We start from the raw sequence: 25,198 nt of genomic DNA, 5'->3' as shown, positions 1-25,198 counted from the left end.
AATGAGGGACAGATGGGAGAGGTGCATGCAGGGCTCTGGACCCCACCACACCAGGCCACGCTCTGCAGTGATGCCCCAAGGGACGTGGATGAAGCAGACACGCTTGCAACAGGCTAGTGTCTCCACACGCAGGAATCACGCCAAACGGTCAGAAGCAACGGTGCGAGTGACCCAGCTCTCCTGAGCCTCTCAGGATCCACTCTGGGCTCCAATGTCTCTGGTCTCCATCTCTTATGGGAGGCTGGTTCTCTGTTTCAGGAGGGGCCACTTCCAGCCATATTTTGAAAAGTTACTTAAAAAACTGTGTAGGATAGGAATAATGCTGTAAGAATTAAGACTATGACAATCCTTCAGGACTTTAAATGAGGATAAGTTTCTTATTTTCCAGTGACTTAAAAAAATCCCAGGAGGGGTGTCCTGACTGGCCTCAGGACAGGGAAGACTCAACAGACTTCCCCACTGAGACTCGGTAGGTGAATTTTGAGGAGGAGCAGAGCCTCAGGAATCAACTCAGAGAAGCATGAAGGAAAAGGCATGGAGAGGCACTCGTTAAGGACCTCCCTGTAGTAGAAACATCTTTACTTAATGTGGCTTTAGTTTATCCCAGTAGACAACTACAGTGGTTTTGTCATTTAAAAATTCCATCTGTGAAAGTATCATATCAGATGGAAGAAACCACTGGACTGTATTCTCTTTTCTCCTCCCAACCTACCCAATATAAACCCTCCATGACTCTAGAGAATAATGTCAAACCACCCATTTGTCTTAAGAGTGCCTGAATCGCCTTTAAGTTCACACTGGTGGGAGTCTGAACAGTGAATTTCCACAAGTTCAGTGTCTAATCTCAACATCCCCAAATACCTTGAGAATATGTGTATGAAACCTTTATCAATCAAACATTTACTCTTGATTTCAGTGTTTTAAGCAGTTATAAAGCCCAAGGCCAAATAGTTTTCAAGTAAGTGACTTTTATTTTTCTCTGACGTTTCACAGTCAATTTCTACAAAACTTCATACTTCCTCAAAAGAATTCACATTTGGTAAAGAAACCTCTACCGTAAAGAATTCATAGCTGGAAAGACACTTCAATATATGCACGAGAGTTACTGTTCTGCCAAAGGAATCAAACTCAGACAATACCATAATCAATAAAAGGAGAGTGTAATAAATTACAAATGTCACCAAACTCCATTCCCATAACCAATTAAATCAGCAGAGTTTTTCTAGATGTCTTTCAACACTGCCAACACCATCTTGCCAAAACTTAAGGGTTGGTGTGAGTTAAGAACGGCTCTCAGAAAACAACAGCTTTGCCAGAGAACTTCAGATGAGATCAGGTCATGCATCAGGAAGACCGTGACTACTTACAGCCGTGTGAGACCAACGCACGTCCTTCCGGTCAACTCTGAGGTTCTTCCACTTGTCTGTCTGGCTTCTGGCCCCACAGGTCTGCTAGCCTCAGTGGATGTCTCTTTGGTGGACCAGCTTCTCTAGCTGGCTTCATCTGCTTACTCCTCCACTAGGGAAAGAACACCCATGCCAACAGCCTAGAGGGACTCACGGCACCAAGTTACAAGATCAGAGAGGAGCCAGGGTGGGCGCTGCTTCTCCCTGCCACTCAGCAACGAGCACTGGTGATGGCTTTCAGCGTCCTGTGCCTGACAGGAGGGAAGTGCCACCTTCATCTAGGAAGACGAGTCCAAGACGCGTACGGCTCCACAGGGGGCTTTTCCGATGGCGTCAATTTGGTTCTCAGCAAGTGTGTTCAGATTTTTGACTCAGTAAGACTCATGCCTGGTGCCCAGGCTGTTCTGAATGCACCTGTTTCTATGGCTTTGCTGCCAAACATATTCTGCCAAAAAGGAAGCTTCCTAGCATGGTGTGCAGAGCAGAGCTGCGGTAGCACCACACAGATGGAGGGGAGGCAAAGGGAGTGGGCCAAGAGAAAAAATATTAAAAGCAGCTGAGCCTGCTTAAGGACCTATTTGCTCCGATTTCTGAAACTCTTCTGGAAAGCACATGGCAGGTAATAATTCTGTGTTGATCAGCAGAGTCTAAGAGAGTTTACCGGGTTGTTTATTTCTAAACTGTGTTTGAGAACAAAATGCAGGCAATGCAAAGCCTTGTAATTTTAAAACTATATGAAGAGTTATGACTACATAGTAAATATGAGCATTAGCTTCTGGCCTTGGAAGAACTTCAAGACGATTTTCCTTGCAGAAAAAATGAAGTTGGTCATACAGGATTTCTTAAGATTTTCAAGAGAATGAAATTTTTAAATGGGAGAATAAGAAGTTGGCAGCTTTACAACCTAGAAATCTGGTGTACAATGAAGCCGGAAAAGTGTGTAAAACCTGCAAGTCCTCATAATACTCTTCTACTTCACAGAACCCACTATACCTCTGGCTTCACTGCCAACATCCGACGCATAAAAGAAACTCGGAAGACTGCTCCACATCACTGTGACATCAGACAAATGAAAACTCTGGATGTGGAAAGAAAATGGGTAACAAGAATGTTTTCCAATTTTTTGTAGACTTGTATGTCATAACCTTGCAATGATTTTAATTCAAAGTTAATCAAGCTTAATATTTTCTTTCTTCTTTTGTAAAAACAAGCGGGAAAAAAAAGTGGTAGCAGGGGCTGACTTGGATTACACAATTGGAAACCATGAAGCTGTCTTTAAGATTTTAACATATAAAACAGGTTGCATTGTTTCAAAAGAAGAGAGGAAGAAAAGGCATAAATTACTAGAATCTTCCAGCTCCTAAACAAGAGATGCTAGCCATTTCTCCTTTCTTTAGACTCTATGAGTCAAAAATGCAATTCATCAACTGTAGCTCCAGATGGTCCTAAATCCATTCTATACTTTACAAATCTGAAGTATTTCGCCTACCAGTTTAAGAAAAATCTGGCTTATGATTAAAGTGTAAGAGTTAACAGTGCTACTCTTTCTCTTTGACTTTCAAGTTTAAAAAAACAAAGGTTTAAGTGATTAAGTGCTTGCATCCGAAGAGCAATCTGTGCCAAAACATTTCGGGTTTCTGCCAAAGGGCACAGGGCCTTGTGGAAGGCAAGCACCCTGCTCTTATATTTTCGTCTGTGACTAAAACCTTCAAGGGAAGATCCATGAAGGGTTCCTCATGTCACCTGCTCCCTGACTTGGCAGGTGCTGCTCTGTGCACTCGTCTGCGTCACTGCACCCTCGATCACGGCTGGTGAGTGGGGTGGCGGGAGGTGACAGCTAGCAGGGCCCCGCACAATCACCTCTCACATTTTGCCCCGTGAGCCATCAAACTGCCTGCAGGCTGAGGAAGAGGGACTCAAGGGCACCCAAACCTGAGGTCCTCGCGGGAACAGAGACAAAGGTAAACTGCATAGACCACAGGTTAAGACAGCAGCCAGGTCCTGGCGTGTGGCTTTGTAAGTGAACCATTGAACAGTCTGAGTTTAAAAGGAAAAGATCTTATGTAAGCTTTGGGAAACAGGAGTAGTAACAGTAAAAGAGTTAAAAAGAAGCACTCAAGTAACAGGAGAATATGCCTTCGATGTTATATGTCTGGCTGCTCAGAGAATGCTTCCAGGTCACTGCCGGTATGACTTGACCCTGACGATAAAGATGCCTGCAGCCTGGCCCAGGCCTGAGGAGCCCTGCTCTTAGTGGCCTCTATGAACAGCCGGGTCTGCTCCTTGAGCTGGTCGAGTTCCACCTGAGTTGCCTGGTTCTGACGAATCAACTCCTTGGTTTTCAAAGTGATCTCCAGCAAACCAGATTTGTGCAGGACTACCAGGGTATTCTGAAAGCGCCTGTGCTTGCTCTGCCGCTGCTCTGGAAAGCTATCTGGGCTGCGGCAGAAGTGCTCGGCGGCCCACAGAGCGGAGCTGTAACTGGCCGCCGGCGGGGACAGCGGGGAGCTGCTCTCCACCCCGTGCAGGGTACTGTCAGACGCACAGACGGGGCTGGCGGGGGAGGCAAAGGTCAGGCTGGGAGCTTTAGCCACATGGCTGCTGGACACTGGCTGCAGAGTCTGTGGACTGCCACCCGCCACCAGGGAGGGCACGCCCTGCAGAGCCGAGTCCTCGGCAAGCTTGGCGCTGGGGGGCGCGGGGGTCGGGGGCTGGGGTGGGCCAGCACCGGTCTTGGTTGGCTCACGAGCAGACAGGCCGGGGCCCAGTCTCTCAGTACAGACCTTCTTCTGCATGCCGCCTTCTCGTTCTTCTGCGCTGCGGGCAGGGCCCCTTTTGCCGGGGTGAGGAGCTATTTTGGTGTAAGAATTGAGAATGGGCAAGTAGTTCCTGGAGTCCGACTTTTTCTCACCGACGTGACCCGGGCTGACAGGAGACGGGACAGGCGGATGAAGGAATAAGAGCTGTGGCTGGGCAGAGATCACTTCAAAGGAGGGCTGGACAGTCCACGACTGGAGCTGGGAGGAGCTGCTGCCCTGCAGATAAAGGGAAAGAGAGGCAAACTGCTTGTTACCTGCGGCTGTCCATGGAGCAAAGCAAATACTCAGATGGAAGGACAGAGCTTCCCACACACGGGGTAGCCCTTCTTGATAAGACTGGAGATGAAAGTGGCTTCAAAATTCACTTGGGTCTGACAGCGTCGATTTTCTCTCTTAAGGGAAAACTGGAGGAAATGGCTGTCTTTAATTCAAGTGCTGCCACTCAAGAAAAAGAAAAGCGTAGGTAGGTGGAGTAATGACATAGTCAAGGTCACAACTGAGGCAATAAAAGTATGGACAGTACACTTTGCTGGCATAAATTAAAACATGCTTGTCTCAATACCATAAATGTGACTTTACACCAAAGTAAGGTCTTCCTTTAGTTACTTGTGGAATTTCTTTTACTTGAAATCAACTTTTGATTAAAAAGTTACATATTTTTTTTTAAAAAGTTACCTATTGTCAGGAGTCCACTGGTCTGCTTTTATGGCAATGACCCTCAACAACCACAAAGCTCTGCAAGGCAGTAACAGCCACCATCTGCGGGTGCTTCCACACTGGGTGTGATTTTACATGGTTGTCTCAGTATTCTCCTGTTTTTGGGCCTGGCTGGAAGCACAGCTCTCCTCACTGGAATGAGGAGATTTGAGAATAAAGTCATAAACACCTGAGGCCAGGCAGAGAGAGCCCTGACAGAGGCTCTCCCCCTTGGTGGAGTCACGTGATTTATCTGCAGAAAGTGATGGACCCTGCTCCCACGTGGGCACCTGATTTGCACACATTTCAGATCCTTAGAAACCTGGTTAGGAACTCTTAGCTAAGTTCAACTACAGTGCATCTCCTGTGCAAAGGGTGGGATGACCTGGAAAGTCCATTCTGGAGTCCTCCTGGTGTTCAAGTATACTGAGAGGTGCTGCAATAACAAGCAAGCAATGCTGGGCCAAGCAACCACGCTCCCCCAGCAGAGGAGACACAGAAATCAGGAGTCTTTCAAAGAAGAGATCAGCCCAGTGCAGCTCAGCCAAAAGCAAAACTTCAGGCTGTCTCCTTGGTCAATCACACCACAGGGGTTGACCTCCAAGGCAAACAGACCCAGAAAATACCCAGTTCATTGCTCTCCCAAGATTACTCTTTCTAGTGCTGCTGTTATGCCCACTGACTTAGTCTGTTTGTACCAATTATTAGATTTGTACAAGGCTACCACTCTTGTTGAAATCATCTAAGGGAATACCAGACAAGATTTTAGACTTGCACAGGATCTCAGGATCATTTCACATAAAGCCTCATGTTAAAGATGAGGAAACTGAAGTCCACGTGATGAAATAATTTGTCTGTAAGAAGACATAGTCTGGTGACAGAACTGGAATCAGACTCATAAGAGAAAAATACCTAAAACCAAGCAGCAATAATTAAGACATTATATAATAAGCAAAGATTTTTAAAATTTGAAATGTGCTGGAATTCTAGCATATGTGAAAACACAAAACTCCTAGACCACTCCATCAGGTCAGTCTGCCCCCAAGCCTCCTGTCTCCTGATCAAGCCTTCCCAGTGGGTCTTTATCCTGAAGACAACAGCTCTGCTGGGCCCGCCTCCTCACCAGCAACTGCGGGCTGTTCTCTGCCTTCCGGAGCTACCACAACACCCACAACAAAAAACACAGACGCCTAAGGAAGAGCAACAAGGGGGCCGGAGAGGAAGGCAGAGAGGAAAGAGCAGGAGACAGGAGTCCTGAGGAGCACTGGTGGGGCCTGAACAACCTCATTTGGGTTCCATTTCATGTCTTTATTCAAATCTCCTCGTTTCAGAGAGGAGAGCCGTGCTTCCAGCTGACATATGATTTGTCAAAGCAAATACCTTCAAATTCTTTTTCCAAACTCACCAGGTTGCCTTGTTGAAAATCAGTTTGAGTTGCTCAGCAATAACTAGGTAAGAGTTAAGACATCAGGGTTTCCTATCAGGCTACAGCCATGTTCTTCCACCTAAGGTGGGAAGGTCACCTACACACAGCCAGATTGCAAACTTCACTAGCTTCAAACAGCCTCATTAACAGAACCACGAGAGGACTAGTCTGTTCCAGAGCAAAGCAGGATAAGGTTACATGTTCTTTAATTAAGTTCATGAGACTGAGTTCTCTGACTCAAACACTGGAGCTAAGCTTAGACTTTTTATCTAAATCTTTTCTTTCATATCTAGATAATAACCACATAATTTGCCTAGTTATATAATAAAACCTGAAACAAGGTACTATTCAATTCTATGGCAATGCTGTGTGGAGTCTGCTGGTAAAGTCATACCTATACCAAAGAGTTGCTTTTTCGCTAATAACATAGCTCTGGCTGATTACTAAGAAATGCTCAGAATGTAACATGAGAAACAGGGAAATTGCCTCTACTTCTTAAATACTCCTCAAAGTCCCCAGGGAAATTCAAATTAAAAGAGCCTTTTGCTTCAACCCTAAACTCTGTTATATCTTAGATGTACTGTGGAATAATAGAACATTTCTGCTTGGTTCCTTTAAACATGACTAAGGTATTCCAGACACCTTTGGACAAATGAGGGGTGCAGTCTTACTGTCTGGAAAATGAGAATACATGTCCTGACTCTTGTATTCCTTTCTTCAGTCCAGGTCAGTAGCTAAAAGGCCACACCGTCTTCCCAGGAGCACAGCACTTGCTGGTGTGGTTTCTGGTGGCATGCTTCTCACATCCCTCCTTGGCAGAAAGAAACTCTGTGCACAGGAAGCTCAGAAACTCGAGTGTGCAAAGAAGTGACGCGCGTGCAGTCCTCCTCACCTGTTTGACCAACACATTCTTCATGACCACCATGGGGGACAGTGTCGGGAAGGCTCCGCTCGTGGGCTTGGAGCTTGGCCTTGGCCTGTCCTCTCGGCTCCAGCCTAAGGCGCTCAGCATGTCCTCGGACTCCATCTGCTCGGCCGAGCTCAGGCATTCTGAGCTCCCATCTGCTGGGCAGAGAAACAGTCAGTTCACTCAGGCTCCCAACCAGTCCTCCTGGGGAGCCACAGACCCCCTGAAAGCGAATGGAACATTTGTGATCCGTGCTTTTGAGAATTCTTCCAGCATGTCTATCTTTCATGGGATTCTCAAGGGGATGCATAATTATCCCTCCCACCCCAAGAGATTAAGGATCACTGCCCTAGGACAGCAGACTCCGTTCTAACTCTCTTATAGACAAAAGCCAGCATCAATTAGGGTTCATGTGAAAGTAATCATCGCCAATCTACAGAAGTGGGTAAAGGCTTCAAAGTTAGCTCATTACTTTTAACAATCTGTGGTTGAAAAGGGAGAGGAGTGTGCATGGAACCTGAGAAAAGATGAAGATCTTTATCGGCTCTAGGCACCACATGATGTAATAATAACCAAAACAAGTAACAATAAAACCCCAAGACTTACCACTTTGCTGAAACTAAAATAGATGCCTCCTAAGTTCCCTAACTGTAAAAGTCTGGATAAGTTCATCAAGCGGAGGCTCAGGATGTCTGTCTTTGTTTTCCTCCTCCACCCAGTTAAGCACCTCCTTTGTTAGTGTCCTAAATGCGTGCTGAGTGTGCCTACTGGGGATCCTGTACAGCGGGTGATGCAAAGATTCTCTCCACGGCCAAGAAAAGAAGGTTGCTCTACGTGACATCCATAAAGAAAGGACTTAATTAGTTCCTTGCTGGAGTAAACCAAGAGACTGCAAGTAAGGAGGCTGGGAATACCCTAGATGCTCGTCAAAAACCTGAGTGCCGTCTGGGTGAGGCCAGACTGGACTGTGGCTTTACTTCAGAAGAGTGCGACTGTCAGCACTTGCTTTAATCAGATTCTCCAGAGACGCTTTCCAGAAATTATGGGTCTTGGGGTCTTCCCCTCAATCTATGGAATTGATTTATCTGGGGTCCAGGCACACGTATTTTCACAAAGCACCACAAGTAATCCAGATGTGCACCTTTAGTTTAGAACTACTGGGCCGGAAACAAAGAACTTCAGAAGAAAAGTACGTACCCAGTACATGTATCTTGTTTTCTATGCAAATACCATTCTGCATGGAAAGGAAACCAGGGCTCCTTGGAGAAATGGCTGATGTCTTTGGCAAGGAAGCCTAGACATCTTACTGTCTAGGCTAGAAAGCAAGGAAGCGCTCAAACACAAATGCGAGACACGTCCAAGACACAGGTGCCATCTAGAAGGGACCCCCACTGACCCAATGTGGGACAACCTGGTATCAGAAAGAATACTGATAATGGGTTGACAAACCAAATCAGAAAAGAATTCCGTGAATCCACAGTGATGCTCAAAAAAGGGGGCAGAGAAGTGTTTCCTTAAAGAAGATCAACAGCTAATAAAATGTAAAGGAATGATACAGAATTAGATCACCATTTTTCAAACCACAAATTTAATAACTGGTTCAGGTAAGCATCATCAATGGATGCAAAAACCAGTGGTCAAGAGGCTGTTGGCAAAGAGTCACACAATTGTTGAGAGTCACACAATCTCATAGTATCATCCCACAAACTGCTTATTAATTACAAAGAGAAAGGAGTACTTTTATAATAAAGAAATCAGGTCTACAATTACCCCCTTAATCAGAGCATCACCAAGAAGACGACAAACCTAGGAGTCACCTCATGTGTTGCAATGAGAAGGATATAACATCAAAAATTTAGTTTTCTATTTAAAAAATGTTTATTCTAATACTGGGGAAGCTACCAGAGAAGTCTAGTGTGAAACATCCTACAAAACAACAGGCCTAACTCATTTAAAGATGCTGATTTCATGAAAAAAAAGAAAGGAAAGAAAAGGGAAGACAAGGGAACTGTTCTAGACTAAGATCGAAAAGACAGGACAATGAAATGAAATGCACAACCTTCAACTGAGTTCTGCGCCCAAAACAAGCAAATATACAAAAAAGACTAACAGTTATAAAGGACACTACTGAGACAATGCGAAAAATCTAAATATGGACTGCAGCTAATTAATAACTGCCAATTACATCACATCCCAAGGTAACTGAAAGGTAACTCCAGCCGTGACGACACCATTGGCACCTGGCCCAGAAGTGGCTGGAGGCCTTCACTGGGACCACCTTCTGGGGCACATGAGTCTGAGTATTTTTAAGACTGCCTTATGTCTAAACAGCACAAAACTTCTTAAAGCACTGCTGCATTGAGAATAGGAAACTTTCAGAAAAACTACCCAGACTGTGCAACATGCTACAAAACAGGTGGCCCGATGGAGCTGAAGTTGTTAGAGGAAGTACCAAAATGGCCACAGTATTGAGACTAACAGGGGGTGGGATTACGGTTAATATTTATTTTCTTCTCTGCATGTACCTAAACTTCTAAGCTTCTACAACGAGCACATATTACCTTTATGATATATTAAAAAAAAAAACAACAAATATGATATTAAGACAGAGAGAAAAAAAAAGACACTAGGTCTGCAAAGTTTCCCAAACCTGTTTGATCACAGGCATCACCAGAGACACCTGTAGAAATAGGAAACCCACACTCCAGGCCCTCCCCGCAGACCCTCCATGTCACAATCTCCAGGAGAGGGACCTGGTGTTTTTTAACAAATGCATCAGATGAGCCTTATGATGAGGTGAGCTTGGGAAACAATGCGAAAAGATTGAGAAGAAAAACCCAAAGAGCTATACGCTGGCCCTAACTTTCCTGAACTGCCCTTATTCTAATCCCTGACGCGGTGCTCTGCTCCTCTCTGAGCAACAATCTACTGGTAGCCTGGCTTCCCCTGCAGCTTCACCTACAGAGAGAAAATTTACCAGTCTAAGGGTGAGAGAGTTCAGGGTTCCTAAGAGCTGCATTTCTCACTATACATTCATAAATCGACAAGATGGACTGATTAGTCTCTGCGGGCTGGAAAACAGAAATCTTCCTCCAGGAGAGGGCTCTGCTCTCGGGACGTTGGCCCAGGCCAAATCCCCTGGCATCATCCCTCTGCATCCCCTGGGCCAAAAATGTTGCCATTCAAGCCGTATTTAAGCCACTACTCTCAGACCTGGAGATTAAAAAAAAAGCCTCAGCACAAAATTAAAAGATTTACTGGGTATGCAGCTAGTTCTTTCAGAAAAACTAGTAAGAAAAAGTGTCCTGCTTTCTCGTCTCTAATAGGTACTCAGGTCTGGAATGGGGCCAGGAGACTCACAGACCAAGCACAAAGAGCAAACACTGGCAGGGATGGACTGTCAGGAGGAAACGTTTTTAAACTTAACAAAATATTTTCTTAGAAAAAAGATATCTTAACAAATTATATACTACCTTTGTTAAATTTGTTATATGTGGTGACAACATGCAGTTTTTTTTCCAATGTGATTACTGGAATGCAGGGTAACTGCAATATAACTATTCCTGTGAGAAAGGAGGAAAGACAACAGAATTATGAGTATTTTATATCTTTTCTCCCACAACCACTTGCCACAGTGGGAAATGCGTAAGATTTGAAGTTCAGAGTCTGAGCTGAAAAAAGATGTCAAACCGTTCCTTCAGAACTAACCCCACTGTGACTCTGATGAATACCCTGCCATGTGGCAACAGAACTACCATTTTAAGAGACCAGAGAGCCATTCATTTCTCCTGTGGGTGAAATCTTCCCATCCTTATCACACAAATGAGTTTTATGGAGGACATTTTTCAGGCAAATCAATCACTACAGTGTAGAAAGGATAAGGTAATTTTAACCTGAAAATCCAGAGTCCTTATCTGACTCAGCGGCTGCCAGGCCGAGCTGACGAGACGCCTTTTTCATCTCTGAGCCCTTGCTTGGTTTGGCTGACAGCCTTCGAGAGCCCTCTCTGGACAGGTTCTTCCTCTCCATGTTTTACTGGGCAGCGAGGGGACTCATCAGTACTCTTTTCATCTGGACTGCCCTGTGAAAAAACAACAGTTACGTAAGAAGTCACTGCCTGGAGAGCTGGGACAGGTGAGCCAGCTGTGAGTAAAGTCGGGGCAAAGGACACGGGCCTCACCCACGTTCTCTGCGGGCACTTTCTCAGAGGTCTCAGCTGACAAAGGCTACACGTTTACTCAGCAGGAGAATGGTTTCCACCCAAAGGCAGGCTCACTGTCCTCTCCCTGCCCTCTAATTCCATTACAAATGCAAAGCACACAGACCATTCAGTGGAAGCTTTGTAAACTGCTAACAAAGGCACATTTGATTAGCTCTCTGGAATGCTCCCTGAGGGAGAAGAGAGGAGAGGGGATGCCCACCTCGGACCAGGCCTGCTTCCCAGGATACCTCCGCAGGACCGAGACTTTCTGCCACCTCCCAGAGTGTAGTTTCTCAGATTAACCTTTCAGTTCTTTAGAGGAGGTAGTGAACAGAGAAAAAAACAACTCCTTATATATGCATGCCACATTCTGGCTTAGAAAGTGCGTCTATGCACACGGAAGACCAGATACACAGTGCTTTGATCCACAAACGCCCGTAACATTATTGATGTTAAGATTATCTCATTTGAGCCTCAAAACGTCCTTCTTAGTTGTTATCCCATTTTACAGAGGAGGAAGTTGAGGCTCAGATAAGTTATATTCAGTCATTTTAAAATATTTCCTGAGTGCCTGTTGTGAACTAGGCATGGTGCTAGGAACAGGGGGTACAGAGTGAATCCAATAGACCTGGTTCCCCTCTTCCTGGAGAGACGCCTAGATTTGATCCAGTGACACACAGCTAGTTCAAAGCAGATCCAGAACTAGGTTAACAGCGCAAACTCTGAGACCAATGAGCCCTTCAAGATATTTTAACAGGGCCCTCTGAACAGCCAGGGCTTCCATGGTGGCTCAGATGCTAAAGAATCTGCCTCCAATGCAGGAGACCTGGGTTTGATCCCCAGGTCGGGAAGATTCCCTGGAGAAGGGAATGGCAACCCACTCCAGTATTCTGGCCTGGAGAATTTCATGGACAGAGGAGCCTGGTGGGTTACAGACCACGGGGTCGCAAAGAGTCGGACACACGCCTGAGCTTAACACTTTCACTTTCTTTTCTGAACAGCCAAGGGATGGCAGCTGGAGAGGCGGTACAGTAAGAACACAGGATACTGCAGGGATAAAGAGAACAGCGGACCAACAGGTGAAACAACAACGCAACTGGTAAGTGCTCCAGTCTGAACGTCTGTGTCCCCCAAAAATTCATATATGGAATCTTAATCCCCCAAGATGATGGTATTAGGAGGTGGGGCTTAGGTCACGAGGGCTTCACCTCATGGGATGAGTGCCTTAGGCTCGAGAGGGCCCCAGCCCCTTGCACCACAGTCAGTGAGAAGTCTGTGACCCAAAAGAGGGCTGTCCCTGGACCACGCTGGCACCCTAAGCTTGGACTTTCAGCTTCCAGAACTGGGAGAAATAAACTTCTGTGGTTTATAAGCCACGCGGTCTGTGGTGTCTTGTCATGACAACCCAAATGGACGAGGTGGTACGTTTAAGCTACAGCTGGTGGCATTCTTATTCACGATTCATCTTCGACTCCATCCGTTCGTCCTTTTGAGTAGAGAGAAACATGGGCCCCCTGTGAGACAGCTGCGTATCTGAAAACAGCCTCAAAATGCCGAGTGTGAACGTTTCTGCTAATACAGGATCTAGTGAAGAACATCAACCACTCCAGAAGCAGAGGAGGGATTGGAAATAAAATTAAATAGAAGCCAAGGATGCTTACAGGCATCCTTGAACAGCTCTCTTGCTCTTTTGCATACAGTAGAAGTGGACTAGTGCATGCATGCTGATCAGAATGAGCCTGAATTAAATACAATTCCCAATAAAAATTAGTCTGTACCATATGTAACTCATTCAAGGTAAGCGGCTTCCCCACTCAGTCTGCTCCATGCTGAGCACTCTTTGATGGAGCACATTTAATACCATGTGCATGAAAGTACCTGTCACACCTCTCATTAAAAAAAAGACAGCGCTAAGTCGTGTCCAACTCTTGTGATCCCATGGACTGTAGCCCACCAGGCTCCTCTGTCCATGGGATTCTTCAGGCAAGAATACTGGAGTGGGTTGCCATTTCCTTCTCCAGGAGATCTTCCCAACTCAGGGATCGAACCCACGTCTCCCAGGCCCTGTCACACCTCTCATGGCACTATGCAAAAGCATGTCTCTCCACTGGACAGCGAGGAAGTCTGACAGCACGGACAAGTCAGTTTAAAAAGCAAAATAAAATGCAAAACTGTTCTCTAATTAAATATGGGTCCTTTTGTATGAAACCCAACAAATGTATACTGCTGTCTGAAACTGAACAGAGGGCTTCTTCAAAAACAGCAGCAGCTCTCCCTGGTGGATGGGCCATCAGACTAAATTCAAGCCTGCCCCTGCTACTGATTTAGATTGGGAAGGTAGCTCATGGTGATTGCAACTAATTCAGAACTTGACGAAGTTTCACATTATCTTATGAAATGGATTATTATACAGGCATTTGAGATAAAGCATCCCAACTTCTTCCACAATCCTTGCAACAAGACAAGGAACAAGGTCTTGCTACTGTTATTAAGCTGCAGTCAATGAACAGAAAATACACAGGAATTTATCCTGCTCGTCTGAGAAGTTTCAGGACAATACTGATTGTGGGGTCAAAATGCTAAAATGTGGACGTTAAAAGGAGAACAGATGTAAAAATTTTAGATTCTGGGGAATTGGTGGCAATTGGAAATAGAGACTGCATAATCTACTTCAAAATAAGAAAGTGACTGCTTTCGATGTGGAAGTGCTAAAAATATGAAAGCCTCTGTCCTAAGTAAAATTCTCCTTCAGCAGTCTCAGTGTCCCGGAGAAGTTCAAGTGGGCATCAGAACAAAGGGCTACATGCCATCCGACCTTTCCTCTGAGAGACGCGCTTCCCTCCCGGGAGTGGCGCTGAAGATGCCAGTTAGCCAGTGAACAACAGACCCGTTCATACACAGCACAGACGAGGCCCCCGACCAGAGAGGCAAAGCGATGGCATTTACCACTGGTGCACTCAAACCCAGGGCCACGCCGGTAGCAAAGTCCGAGAACTTCAAGAAGATTATGTTCCTGGTCGTTATCATTTTACAATAAAGTCAGATGCTCATAAGCTGACCAGGCGTTGAAGATGGGTTACCAAGCTCATACCCACTGCGCCATCTCTGACTCCTGGCACAGACTGGAAACCACGACAACTGTCTTACACACATCTCAGATCCATGAGCCTAACTCTGCATTAGAAGGACTCTGAGCTAAGCTTGAATTGACCTGAAAATGGCCTCTTATAAGTGCACATGTAACACAAGGTCCAAAAGGTTCCCAGAGAGAGCAGTATACACTAAAACTCACAACAGAAAGTGAACCAATATATCTAGAGGTTTACATCCATAGGTGTAAGATAAAAAATTCTAACAAGCGTGGCACGGCACTTGGTTCTTCTATTTATGCACTTCTTACATTAGAGTTTAATTATCTGTTCATCTCTTCAGCCTCAAGGGTTGACTTCATCTCTGCAACCTCAGCCCCTAACAATTCATGTGTGAGGTATACTCACAGAACAATAAATTCCAACAAACCTTCTATCCTGCCGAGTCTCAGGACAGCTCTAACAGCTTAGCTGTCACCAAAACACCTGAATGGCTTGAAGGTCAGGAGTCTGCATTTCCTGGTCACCTTAAACACCATGGTCACCTCAAGATTTAATGTCTAGGTCTGGTCTCCTGCAGGAAACAGGTATTTCATCCACGCCTCATTTTAAGCCACCCCTCATTTTGCCTTTAAATCCAGCAGCCAAACTAAAGGTTGGTCTAATCCACAATCTCTATGGAGATTCAGGCTTCTGATAAAAAGGAGGCCCAAGGTACACAAGGGAAGGATCTGAAAAGCTGCTTGCAGATCCCTCTGTAATAGACAACTTGGCAACTTTCCTGAGAGCTCAAGTTCCCTTTAAAATGTGTCACGTGTATAACAGGCGTGCACAGGCAGAGGTGTGAGGTGAAAGCCCAAGCAGAGGCTTAAATACAATCAAGATACGCCGCCAGAGAAAATTGAGACTTTACCACCCAGAAAGCCATGAGTAATCCCAGTTGGAATTATAAATGCATTACTAGGTTTTTCTCTGAAGTCATTTTCTCTTGGTCTGCATTTTCAGAGATACCAATCTGGGGGACTGTCTGTGGATTTTAACAAAGGAGAAAAAAAACAACCAGCCAACCATCTACGTACATCGCTAATACTCCTCTTCCCTTTCACAAACATTTGCAGGCTTCGATTTGGCTGTAAATTCTGGTCAAAGATCCCGAACTCAGATTCCATACAAATGTCCTCTGTTTGGAACCAGGTATGTATGGCTTACTCATTTTGCTCTGTTAAAGATTAGATGAGACTACAGAACTTCCTGAAAACCCCCTGCCTGGAGAAGAGTTCGCAGTTAACAGTGCGCACCGCCCCTCCCCATTCGCACCAGCCCACGATACATCTGCGCCAGACAGCAGGAGCGCCCTCCAGGCACCCACCAGCCTGCCGGCTCAGCAGGGCAGAACTGGGCAGACCCTTGGACTGTGCTGTGACTAGCATGCCACCAGCCTGCCAGGGCAAACGCCCAGGCCATGCAGTACTGCCAGGACTTGGGCAATCACAGGGAGCCTGGCTGCGGCCCGGTGCCCTGGGGCCTGGATGGATCGGAGGTCCCCTGAACCCACCCACTGGCAACCACTCACTCCGTACTTGGCACTGGCCACCTTCTCGGCCACCTCCCCGCCCCCTGGCACCACGCCTGGCACAAGCTGGTCACCCGGGGGGGTAAGTACCAGCAAAGTGGGTGACAGCGAGTCTCTGGAAAAAGCACACCTGTGCCCCGGGTCCAGAACTGGGCGCTACCCACCCCGCGCCCTATCCCCCAACCCCAAACCGGGGCGGGGGGGCGCGGGCAGGACCCTCACAGGGTTACCAGCGCGACTTGGTCCCCACACACAAACCCCTCCTCACCCGTGACCTCCTCTCCCACGCGGTCCTAACCCTCGCAACAAAACCAACCGACTAAACGGGGCAGGGAGCATCACCCCCTGCTCCAATTACCCCCCAGCTCCCACCATCTGGCCCTCGGCACCCCGAAAGTGCCCGCTCTCCGTCTTGCCTGTTCCTTCCTTCTCTCCCTGGCGCCCGCTTCCTCTCCGCCGGCTCCTCGCCCAAACCCCTTTCCCCTGCCCCCACAGCCCTCCTCGCTCACCTAGGACCCGGGTCGCAGCTCCACAAGCGGACGACCCGTGGGTACGGCGGCGCATGCGCGAGCCCGGCCTCGCGGCTCCATGACAACCTCGTCGTCGTCGTCGTCGCGTCTCAAACGATCCCCCCTCTCGGCCGCCCGCCCATTTCTCCTCCCCACTCCCCGCAGTCTCGGCGACGGCTTTCGCCAGTCACGTGACGCGGCTCGGATGACCCGGCACCACCGAGACTGCTCGCTGTTCTCCTAGAAGGGCCCTTGGAGGCGCCCGCTCTTCCCGTCTCAGCCGGAAGACGACGCCGGCACGTCTTCTTCAGGGAGCGGGGGGGCGGGCGTCCCTTCAGAGGTCGGCGCTCTATCCGCGGAAGGCGGGCATCTCTATGGTTAGTAGTTCCTCAGGCCAAACCGCCATTTTGTACGGGGACCTTGTGCTATAGGAGCTGCTGTGGAGCGGGCGTGGGGCGCGGTTCTGAGGCGGGGTCTGGAGAAGCCGGGGCGGGTCGGTTTCTAGCAGACAAGGCCGGAGGCGTGATTCTTCTGAGGGCGTGGGTGGAAGTCAGCCCGGGGAGACCGCTCTCGGTTTGTACCTCGAGACCCCGTCGGCGTTGGGGACCGGGACGGGCCATAGGCTGACTTGAGCGCAAGCCCGAGCGGAAGCTGCCGGGCAGCTTCGCCGGGTCTCGGCCCGAAGGAGGCTTGCCCGGACCGCGCCCCCACCGTCCCCAGCACTGTTCATCTTGTTGCCGAGCCTGTGGCGGCGTCGGTTTGCTTTCCTTACCTCCAGACAGTGCTTCACGTGGCAGGGACGCAATCAGTATTTTTTTGATGGGTGATTTCATGTCATTTGATGTATGACTCATTGTGCGACTGACCGAGATGTTGAGTTTCAAATGGATTCCGTTTCTCAGGCCAGTTCTTGAAGTGTCACCACGAACAACGTGTTATCAGCTAAACAACAAAAAAAACCAAACAAACGGGGTTGCGATCAGTTGAAATTCCGATGCATTGAGTCAGTGAAGGTTACCTCCTAAATTAGAAAAAGTTATTTTACAGCTGGAAAAGGGGACACGGATAAATTTAAAGATTGCCACCGGTAGAGGCAAGTTCTGGAGCGGCCCTGTCCAGTAGGGTAGCCACTAATCACGAGGGGGTACTGAAACTGATTAAATGAAATGAAAACGTGGGTGTTTTGTTCATTCAGGCTGTGCACATTCAAGTCCTCAGCAACCACGTGTAGCTAATGGTTACTTGGTTGGACAGCGCAGATTGTGCAGCGCATTGATTGCCAGCATCATGGAAAGTTAGTGTTGGATCTAGAAGATGGGCAGGGTAAATTCGTCCTCTGTTGGTAATCCAAGCCTTGCAGAGTCATAGGTAATCCCATTAGTCCTCCAGACACAGATAATGCGAATGCATTAAATGTATTTATTAGCATAAGCTCTACCAACAAATAATTGAGTGCAGCATATATGGCTTTTGTTTAGGTGGTGGAAGGACTGTTAACAATTATCAAGTAATGAAGAGCCAGGCAGCTGTGCATGTATTCTCTTGTGTGTGTGTGTGTGTGTGTGTGTGTGAGAGAGAGAGAGAGAGAGAGAGAGAGAGAATTCTGTCGTTGAGTTGTGTCTGACTTCTTTGTGACCCCATGGACTGTAGCTGTCGGATTCCTCTGTCCATGGGATTGTCCAGACAAGAATACTGGAGTGGGTAGCCATCTCCTTCTCCAGGGGATCATCCCCACCCAGGGATTGAACCCTGGTTTCCTGCATCGTAGGCAGATTCTTTGCCATCTAAGCCACAAGTGAAGCCCATTCTCTTACTGATGTCTGTACAAGTTGATGAGGTTGCTGTTTATTAATGTTTCCATTTTTTAAATGAAGGCACTGAAGCTTTTGTCCATGATGACAGAGCTCCTAAGCCCTGGATCTAAACCATTAGGCCATACTGCCTCTTCTGGAGGCAGAATAAAACTGTCTGCCCTCAAATACCTTGGAATCTGATACGGGAAATACAGACATGTTTTAATAAGTTGTATGAGAGAGAATATGGTAAATGCCAGTGGATTCTGAACAAAATCTAATAAAATCAAAGGAAAAATAACCTTCTGCTTGTTTTCTGCTGTTGAAGTAAAGCTTTAAGAAGGTCAGGGAAAAGTAGGATATCCAGTAATGGAAGTGGGTGAGAGCAGAGTACATACCAGCCAAAGAGAAAAAGTGAAATAAGCAAAAGCATGAAGATTATTTTAATCCTCTACAAGTGCAAATAAGTCATACTTTCCTGGTTTCACCTATCTAATGACCAGACGGCCATGCTGTATCAGTCATTTGAACTTCAAAAACAGATTTGGTAGTGGAACCAAATGAATCAGACTAATTTACTGGTAGGCATAATTTTAACTGAGTACTGTATGTTTCTGTTGTATATATAATTAGATACATAGAATAACCATGAAAATGGATAATGAATCTTTTATAGAGGCTAACCAACGTAAAACTTTTTCTTTCTTTGCTGATTCACCAGGGTTTGCAAATCAGCATCCTCTGATGACAGTTTCCTATCAAAGTGCCATGAGTTCTTTTAATCTTTGTCATCACACTCAGGGTTCTGTGACTGAGAGTGGTTTTCCAAGCACCATCTCTTCTTGCTGTGGAATCCTTTCCAATTTGAGTCCTCAGTACCAGTCGTGGTTTAAGACTCATTCTGCCACCACCACTGCCAGCAGGGGGAGACCTGCTCCTTTAAATGCTACTCTTGCTGCTGCTGCTGCTGCTGCTGCGTCATTTCAGTCGTGTCCGACTCTGTGCAACCCCATAGACGGCAGCCCACCAGGCTCCCCCATCCCTGGGATTCTCCAGGCAGGAACACTGGAGTGGGTTGCCATTTCCTTCTCCAATGCATGAAAGTGAAAAAGTGAAGTCGCTCAGTCATGTCCAACTCCTAGCGACCCCATGGACTGCAGCCCTCCAGGCCCCTCCGTCCATGGGATTTTCCAGGCAAGAGTGCCCGTCCCTGGGATTCTCCAGGCAAGAACACTGGAGTGGGTTGCCATTTCCTTCTCCAATGCATGAAAGTGAAAAAATAAAGTGAAGTCGCTCAGCCGTGTCCGACTCCTAGCGACCCCATGGACTAGCAGCCCTCCAGGCCCCTCCGTCCATGGGATTTTCCAGGCAAGAGTACTGGAGCGGGGTGCCATTGCCTTCTCCGAAATGCTACTCTTAGGGGTTTGCAAAAAGGCTTCTTTTCCTTTTTGCCCTCACAGAGTGCCTGCCACACAATGGAGGTCAGGAACTGCACCTCTGCTCAGCCTTCTTCTCCCAGACCATGTGAGTCCTACATAGGATGCCACAAAAGAGTTAACTTTGTGCCGAGTTTTATTTGAAGATATTTTCAAGTATCCAATCTAGTATATAATTTGCAATATAAGTAATTCTTTATTACTTACTTTAACAAAGTTGAATTTAAAATCAAAGTTATTTTAAAATTAATTAAAATAGTATAATAGCAGTGAAAGTATTCAAAAGATCTAATTTCAAATCCCAGCTCCTATTGATACCATTTTACAAAGGATGGGGCATTTCAACATCTTCTCTCACATAAGACACAGGAAAGAAGATAGGCCATAATCTCACAAGTCAAAAACTGAATAATTCTGCTTTATGAAAACTCATTGCTATTCTTATTTTTCCAGTTTTGCTGAGAAGCAGTGAAAACACCACAAGGACTGGCATTAGTTCTTGAAGCAATACTCGAGAACCATCTTTTTTTTTTTCCCCTTGAACCTCAGTTTGGCCATCTGTAGCAGTTATCCTGAATCTGGTATTCGGCATTACTGCTGACCACAGTTTTTTGAAGAGGATTTGATGGAATGGTGGTTATATGTGTGCCCCCAGAGTCCCAGCACCATGGTCAGTGAGCGGAGAGGAGGGGGATGTTCCAGCCTGTGTGTGGGGATGGCAACCAGCAGGTCCCAGGCTGGCAGAGGCAGAGATGAGCAATAGCAGGATGCATATTCCATTTTTCCTCAGGAATCAAGTGCCTAAGCCCCCACCATCCAGGTTAGTTCTCAGCTCATATTTTTAGGGCTATCCGGAAGAACAGAGACAATAGAAGGACGTTTGGGTTACAGTCAGGGTGTCGATATAGTAGGCATGGGTTTTATTTCAGGGACAATGGAAACCTCTCCCACAAAGTTCCCTATCTTCTTGCCCAAACCTGAAATTCCTCAAGTATAAGTGCTCAACCTGCAGCTGCTATAGAACCCAAGACAAATTCTCTCATCATAACTGACACAGAGTGCTATTTCCAGACACTGTCCTAAGTGACTTGCCCAGATTTACTCCTTTAATCCTCCCACAGTCCTGTGACATGGTTGTGGTATCATTCTTCTCATTTTACAGAGGAAGAGACTAAGGACAAGAGGCCATGTCACTTGCCAAGGTCACGGGTGGTAAGCAGTGGAACAGGAATTGAATTCTGAGGTCCTTGCTTCTGGCCTCTCTGCTAGGCTGCATGTTTGGTGGAAATGGTGCTACCATGCCCTTTACCGCTGTGCTGAGCAGACCAGTGGGGAGCGGAGCCCAAGGCACTTGGTCCAAGCACTTGTGTGGGAAAGGATGCCAGGAGTGGAGACTGGGCACCATAAAGGCAAAGTCTGCAGGAAACACCTCCAGCTGATCCTCTCTTTCTTTCACTCTGCACATGGCAGAGAGATTTCTTGTGTGTGACAGGGTATATGCTGATTTCAACCCACACATCTTTCCAAACCACTCAGCAGCTGCCTTTTGCTTGTTTTATCCCCTATCTAGAATCATTCCAGTGGGAAGGTTTTTAAAGTGTCATCTCCCCTCACTGAAGATGAAGTCTGTGATTTAAACTCACAACTTTTTCTCTGGATGACTCCTAAAGCTGTTCAGTTGTCCCTTCGTGTAGACCCATTTGACTTTAGAAGTTCTCCTTGGCCTTGTATCTTCCCTCCCTTCTGTAAACAGCTTTCCAATCACAACTGAGTTCCCCACCATGGGCTCACTAAAGACAAGAAATACAGGCCAGCACAGCAGAAAGCCAGACAGAGCTGTGCAACCTGACACTCCAGTAGTAGGAAGCTGGCTAGAGAGCCCAAGATAAGAGGCAGCCTCCACGTAGACATCAATTACTCTTGAAATTGAACACTTTCTGTGTCTTGTGGCTTGATCTAAACTGGTTTGCATTGTAATTTCTTGGGTACCCATCTCCCCCACTGGGTCTAAGCTCTTTCAGGGCAGGGATTATACTGAATGTTTTTCTCCTACAAAACAAGTTCTTCATAGTAAGCATTCAACCAACTTGACATCAGGGGGACCCCAGGTTCCTGAAAAGTTGACAATGGGCTTCCACCTTCAGAGAAGGAAGACACCGCCAACCAGGATGGTGAGGGATTTCCAGGGCCCCTGGTGCAAGGGTTGAATGGACATGCCCTTTTATTTTATTTTGTTGCTCCACTCTCTCCCACCTCCAGGCCTTTTGCACACGACTGTATGTGTCCTGTTGAGAGGCTGGAGTGAAGGTAGCTGCCCACAGGTTTTGCTCCACACTTGTGATTCTGGCAAAGAAATTCCAGAACCTCTGTTGCTCATGCTGCCTCACCTCACCGCATCCCAGTCTTTGGAGGGTCTGTTGTGCATTTGCTCAAAAGTGCCCTTGAATCCTCCTCCCTCACTTTCGATTTGGCTCGTGGCTGACTTATTTGGAATCCCATGAGGCACTGTGTAAAGCCTGGTAGTCAGAGATGACAAATGCCATGGCTTCCGTTTGCAGATGCAGAAATGCCCCCGAACTTCCCCACCGGTACTCCCCTTTCCAGCACCAGATAGGTTGGTGAAGGCTGAGGCCTTCACTCCACATGGGTGGGGCCAGCTTGGCGTCAGTCAGCATCTCAACAGGCTGGATAAATCAGGATGGCACAAGATGTTGGGTTCAAGCCTTGCCCAGTTGTTCCTCAGAACTACCTGATTAATTTCTCCAACTGATTACATGATCCCAGGGTCCAAGATCTTAAATCTCAAACTAGAGACTGAAAAACAAGTAATTTCCTAAAAAATCTTGAGCATTAATATCATATTCGAGGGAACAGGGAGTGGACAGATATCCTTTTTTTTTTTAAATTTGGGGGAGTGGTCCTTTTGAAATTCATATGAAAAAGATGAGTACTCTTAGACTCCCAAATCTGAAGTGGCATTTAAATTAAAGTCCTTTTCTTAATGTCAGAGACGCTTTCTGACATTCCTTATGCATTCTGCAAAGCTTTATTGGATTTTTCAGTCTATTTTAAAGACTAGGATGTCTGTACCTACAGTGGAGTAAGGCAGCTCATTTGCCTAAAATGTCTGGGAAATCATTCCAAAGAAATTACTGACAGCATTCTCTTCTGATATAAGAGAGTATGGTTTATTCACCCAGAACTTGGGTTTCTTCAAGATGTTGAGTGTCCCTTTTAAGACTTAAAGGCTTCTTTTATTCAGTAAAATTTCATCCCAGCTGGAGTCATGGGACCTGCTGATCTGGAGCCCTTATTGAATTGACAGCATCAACATGCAGAATTTCAGGGCTTTTGGTCCCCTGCTTTGTGGACAGGGATAATAGGATCACCCACAGGACTTACCCACAGGATAAATCCAAGAAAATTCACTGGATGTCTTGTGCTAATAGTTTAATGAAATTCTCCCTCCAGCACTTTCTGACAGGGCCTGGGGATTTTCTCCAATGTTATCACATTTCCGGAGAGATGGTGTCATCCAGGTGTAGGTGTTCTTGGCTGTCCTTTACCTATTGTCTCCTCATGTCACATATAGCCGAGAGAGCAGATGACAGGTTCATCTGTATTACATGGGGAATTACCAAGTGGTTGCCTGGCAACTCACGCAGCACAATCAGCATGGTCTCTGTGGTAGAATGTAGAGTGGTTGACTTTGCCTTTCGAGAATATCTGTTTGCATATTTCTTTTGGGCTTCTGGAAAAAATAGGTCATGTTTTCCTGGATTTGAGGCTATTAAAATGGACCTATGTACTTCTTTACAGCACAGAAATTTAGTATTCATTTTAAAGCAGCCTGTTATTGTCAGAAATGACAACGATCTGATTAAATCATTAATGCAATTGCATCAATTAAATTCAATTCAGTAAGCATCTTCCATGTGCCAGCTACTATGCTAAATCCTGTCAGGAGTTATAAGGATGAACAGGTATGGTCCCTGTCTCTGGGAATGTGTGTGTTTAATTGATGTATATAAATCATTTGTTTACACATGTGAGACAGCTGAGATGGATATGTAAAAGGAAGGTATTGTTATTTGGAAGAGTTCTTTAGTGTTTGATCAAAGGATTTTCCCCTTTTATTTAGATTCCTTCCTTTATAGCTTACAGCTGCAATCAGTTCAAAAAGCTGCAATCAGTTCGAAATCACTTTTAAGACAGAGCTCTTACTGGAATCTCAGTAATTAGCAGCTTTTAAACAGCTCTTTTGGAGTCTGACCCCACCAGTGTTGTCGGGAGGACGGCGCTGCCCTCTGTCTGCACTGCCGTCTTCCCGTGTGATTACTGCTGAGGCATTCACAGCGCGCCCCCCCACTAGTTGACACATTTCCGTTATAAGAAGCCACTTGCTTTTCTTTGTCTACAATGCCATCAGCCTCCCTCCACCTAAGGAGGGACTTTGGCACGTTCCAGATCTTGCATTAACGAGTCTTTGAGCTTGACCCCTTGAGCGAGGTCTTTCCCATCGGGTAGACCATGGCTAGAGAGTACCCGGGGTTTGACTAGCCCCATTCCCTGGAGTTGATTCTCCTGGGGGGTTGATTTGGCATCTTTTCTTCCCCAGGAAGCTGCCAGGCCATGGAGTGAAAGATCTGTCAGTTGCAGCACTGGTGCCCAGCCCGGCACACACTCACTGGCCACCCCTTCTGAGTGGACTCGGATCCACAGATGAAGGCGGAAGCTTCCGTGGGTAGCTGTATTCTGGCACCAGAAATGTCCCCCCACCCCCATGTTTTGTGAACCCACTTGCGTTCCACATCCCAGGCGGGACCTGCAGCTTGCTCATCTCTGCTGCCCAGTTCCCTCAGACACTTTGCCATTCATGAGAAATCACTCAGACCTAGACTTCCCATCTTCACATAGAGCGCCTGACCTTTGCTTCCAGACCCAACGTCAAGCAGAAGGGGACGCCAGGAAGGGGACAGAGGGGAGAAGGGGACCCTAAGTGACCCGGCACTATAGAGATGTTTTCCTGATGCTTCCTCGTTGCATCCTCTGGGCAGCTTCTATAGCTCTTGGCGGCCCGTTCCCCAGGTGAAGCTCCGACGTGTGAACACCTACTGCTCTAAGGAGTCCTGATGTAGCCTCCTGTCTCCAAGCACCTTTTCACTTAGGATCAAACCAACCAACATTCACTGTGTGCATTGTACCTCCCGAGGGTCCAAGGACACATTAAAGACGAGGACAGTCTCCACCCCTGAGAAGTTCACAGCTCAGAGTTGGTAAGTGCGATAATGAAGATGCTGCACATGGACAGAAGACCAGTGAACTCAGGAAGAGGGTGGGAGT

At 46.6% G+C, this 25,198-nt stretch overlaps 1 protein-coding gene across 1 annotated transcript; it reads right to left on the bottom strand.

Annotated features, from left to right (window-relative positions):
• Nucleotides 1-948: 948 nt before the first annotated feature.
• CIPC (CLOCK interacting pacemaker) lies at nt 949-16,980 on the bottom strand. The gene is made up of 4 exons (XM_055538742.1): nt 16,627-16,980; nt 11,148-11,335; nt 7,240-7,409; nt 949-4,441 (listed from the first exon to the last, which is right to left on the bottom strand). Exons 2-4 carry the CDS (start codon nt 11,281-11,283, stop codon nt 3,551-3,553), a joined length of 1,197 nt encoding a protein of 398 aa, XP_055394717.1. The 5' UTR covers nt 11,284-11,335; nt 16,627-16,980; the 3' UTR covers nt 949-3,550.
• Nucleotides 16,981-25,198: the final 8,218 nt, after the last annotated feature.

The sequence above is a fragment of the Bubalus kerabau genome, chromosome 10, assembly GCF_029407905.1.
Source record: "Bubalus kerabau isolate K-KA32 ecotype Philippines breed swamp buffalo chromosome 10, PCC_UOA_SB_1v2, whole genome shotgun sequence".
Taxonomy (NCBI): Eukaryota; Metazoa; Chordata; class Mammalia; order Artiodactyla; family Bovidae; genus Bubalus; species Bubalus kerabau.
This window is presented reverse-complemented; position numbering and strand designations above follow the sequence as displayed.